Below are 3,626 nucleotides of genomic sequence, written 5' to 3'. Positions count from 1 at the left end.
CTCCGCCTCCATGATGAACTCGGTGATCATCATCTCCATGGTGGGCGCGATGCCGCGGTCCACGCACGCCTGCTTGAAGCACTCGGCCACGTGCAGGATGCGCCAGCAGTGGTCCTCCTTCAGGTCGTGCTGCTTCTCGCAGCCGTGGATCAGCTCCACCATCTGCCGCGCTATCACCTGACCTGCGGACGTGCAACAGACCTGTTAGCTCAGACGCTGGCTACGGCACTTGTGTGTGTGTAGGGCGCTGGTACTTGCCGTTGGGAAACGACTGTATGAACTTCTCGGTGTTTTCGTGGTGCATGCGGCTGGAGTCGGTCAGCAGGTTGAAGTGCCTGCTCATGCACTGGATGGCGCAGCCCAGCTCCCGGTGCTCGAACTTGAAGTCGTCGCGCCAGAAGTGGAAGAACTCCTCCATCTTCTCCTCCGATAGTTGCGACTGAGAGTGTAAGAAGAACAAGACATTAAATCTGTTACACTAAACATTATGCACAGATTAAACAAATGTATTTTAAATGTAAATTCACACATCAATATTGAGGATGTAAGGACTTAATGTGTAAGTAGGTACCTCCTGGCGGCACTTGTCCAGCGCCTGGCCGAAGCCGAGCGTGACGTCCTTCATGACGTTGACGTCAGCGAGCAGCGCGCCCGCCGCGCTCAGCAGCACCACCGCGCGCAGCACCGCGCTCATCGTGCTCAGCTGTGCCGGCCGCCGCCGCGCGACACACATATACCCGCCGCCGCAGCCTGCCTCCATCGAGGGGGAGGACCGCCTCCCACTTAACACACACCTTGTAACCGTCTATTATTCTTCAATTGTATGTTTGTTTAGCCGCTTTTTATCACGAGGTCTAGTAGACCCTGAAAACGTTGTATCACTCATGTCATGGTACATGCGCCTATCAGTTCATGTTAGCAACGAGACAAGTAAGGCCAGCACCACACCGGGCGCGTCAGGCTCTTAGTAAATTGATGGTTTTTTCCAAAAAGTTAATGTATATAGTATTACATTGACATCACGTTAATTTTCGGATAATGAGTCAATTCAGTCGCAGTTTAGCCTTGACAAACGTTTACAGCTCGGGAGTACAAAAGCTATAATTGAGTCAAAAATATACTTAATTTTCTAAGAAAAAACCGCTCATGAGGGGCGTGCCGGCCTTTACACAGTGTTTAGGTAGGCACCGCCAGTCTCCGGATACGGAGGCACACGGTGAGGGCACACTGCTCATTAGCCGCTCCTATAATTAGGACTGATTACACTTTGCCCGACCGCCATCACTGTGTACACAAAGCTAAGCAAATAATTGGCAATTTTTTTGTGATAACATGTAATTCATGTACAATTGGTCTTCGGAAACGTGGTATTGTGAGCGCGGTCCTCGCACGCACACCACACCACCTCTGCAGTAGTGATCGCGGACTCCACAAGTCCGCACACCGCCACCGCCCAGGTGCCCGGGCGGCCTGTCGGAGCTCCCCGCCTAACCCTCCGAGCCTGTCGGGAGTCATCCGTGTCAAGTAAGTCATCATAGTTCACGTAATATAATTAAATAGTCACAATTTTTCTAGAGGACTTCCTCGCTAAATTCTAATCTGCTATCAAGTAGGCAAATCGTAACTTATTTTTTTTCATAAAATTAAGATACCAAAAAATAGAAGCCAACAAAATAAGATATCATCATTATAACATCACTAATAAATCATTAGCGTTGTTTAAATGTATCCTGGTGTCCTTGGAACTGTTACTGGTAAAGTGCAGATAGTTTCTCTTGTTACCATGCCCCTGATTGAAGCAACCAACTTTGACTAGTTGTCACCGTGATAATAGCATGGATGTCATGAATTGTCGCATGTCTTAAAAGATATTGCTTGACACGAATTCTGGAAAGTAATTGTAAGTACACCCTATTATAATATGTTTATGTACAGCACTAGCAGTTGGAATGCAACAGGTAATGGCTCGGTGCTGCAGGTCGCGGGTTGCGCGCCACGTTCGTGTGAAGGCGTCACGTTCGCGGCCGGACGCGGCCCGGTACGGCACGCCGCCGCCGCTCTAATAACTATAATCGCGGCTAATTGCAGGCCCTCTCCCCCTCAACCCCAGAGCGGCTTCAGCACGGCTCTTATTACAACAAGTATGCAAGCCTCCTAATTACAGAGAGCTACACACTAAGCTGTGAGCCACACGAGAGCCACGCGGGCCCTCGCGCTACCTGTTATACTATGAGACGTACTTGCTTTTTATACCAAAAATGTAAAATAAAGTTTGTGGGGTAGGTTACCTTAAATTGATACCTGTTTATCCTACAGTAAATAAAATTGTATTCAATCCTGGTACAACATGAGACTCCCTATTGACTGATGACGTGTCTGGCTAGTGGCTGCGTATCGGGAGGTGTCACTGCAGTGCGTCGGCTTACGACTGACGTTTTCACGCGGTATACGTAGAGTCGTTCATTTTGATTTGCTGTTACAAACAGTCGTTTTAAAGTTGCGCGACAGGTTTGCGGGCGGCGACAGAGCGGTGCAAGCTTAGCGCAGAGCCACGACTATTATGAAGAGGAACACGACAGCCAGCCTGATGGCCACGCCAGCTGTTCTATGTAAGAAGTTTGATGGTGCGACTCCCATCGTCTGGTTCCTTCGAGTAAGCGACACAATACGGCGATACGATTACTGAACAGGGTCCCGATTCTGCTTTTTTACAATGGAAGATGAATGAATGGCAATTAAATTAAATTTGAAATTATTAATATTCTCTTAAGCATTTTGCCAATATAATAATTGTAAGTAAATTGTTTTGACCTTGAGTAAACAGTTCTACACTAAATTTCCTATAATTGTATAGAAAAATGCTTAAGAGAATGTACGAAAATTGACATTTTAAGCCAAACTTCATACATTCATCGGCCGTTTTAAATAGCAGAATTGGGGCCCCGATACCTTTAGCAGCCACCATTTTATAAAATCTGAGTGATTTGTGATATCCTAGAGCAGTCGGTGTTGCAAAATTCAATCTAATCTTTTTTGAACAATTACTAAGAAATTGCCGAGATGGCAAGTTTTATGTCACAATCATACCAAGAGACACGAATTGTACTTTGTTACAAATTCACCATGGCGAACTTCAAGAATCCTAGGCCAAATATTGTTATGAATAGTAAAGTGCCCGAGACTGTAGCATTAACATTAATTATTTTATCTGCCCCTATAGCCGTGTGGTTGAGGTTCCCACCACAGAATATAGAATAGTATGTCAAGCAAGTGTTTGTGCAAGTCATTAGATTTTTTTTCGACGCAAGATTTTTTTTCGTCGTTTATTATACAGTGAATTTGTTATATTTAATAAATAGTATAAAACAAAGTCGCTTTTTCTGTCATCATGTTGTATGTCCCTATGAACGCTTAAATCTTTAAAACTACGCAACGGATTTTGATGCGGTTTTCAACAATAGATAGAGCAATTCTTGAGGAAGGTTTTAGTGTATAATAAGTTTAGTTTTTGTGTAAACTGACAATATTACAACGATATTAGTTAAACATGTCGGAAAAAATTAAGCCATTCGAGAGCTTTCCTCGAGAACGCTGCCAAAACCTTTTGAGTTACAACAAAACTATGT

At 45.0% G+C, this 3,626-nt stretch overlaps 1 protein-coding gene across 1 annotated transcript; it reads right to left on the bottom strand.

The window, feature by feature from the left end:
- Window positions 1-6: 6 nt before the first annotated feature.
- LOC113506170 (general odorant-binding protein 1-like) lies at window positions 7-2,733 on the bottom strand (the record flags this gene model as incomplete). Its single annotated transcript, XM_026889020.1, has 3 exons — window positions 572-2,733; window positions 259-439; window positions 7-182 (listed from the first exon to the last, which is right to left on the bottom strand). Coding segments are annotated over exons 1-3 (546 nt in total), but the record flags the coding sequence as incomplete, so codon positions are not given.
- Window positions 2,734-3,626: the final 893 nt, after the last annotated feature.

This window comes from Trichoplusia ni (assembly GCF_003590095.1).
Source record: "Trichoplusia ni isolate ovarian cell line Hi5 chromosome 2 unlocalized genomic scaffold, tn1 tig00002189_group1, whole genome shotgun sequence".
Taxonomy (NCBI): domain Eukaryota; kingdom Metazoa; phylum Arthropoda; class Insecta; order Lepidoptera; family Noctuidae; genus Trichoplusia; species Trichoplusia ni.
This window is presented reverse-complemented; position numbering and strand designations above follow the sequence as displayed.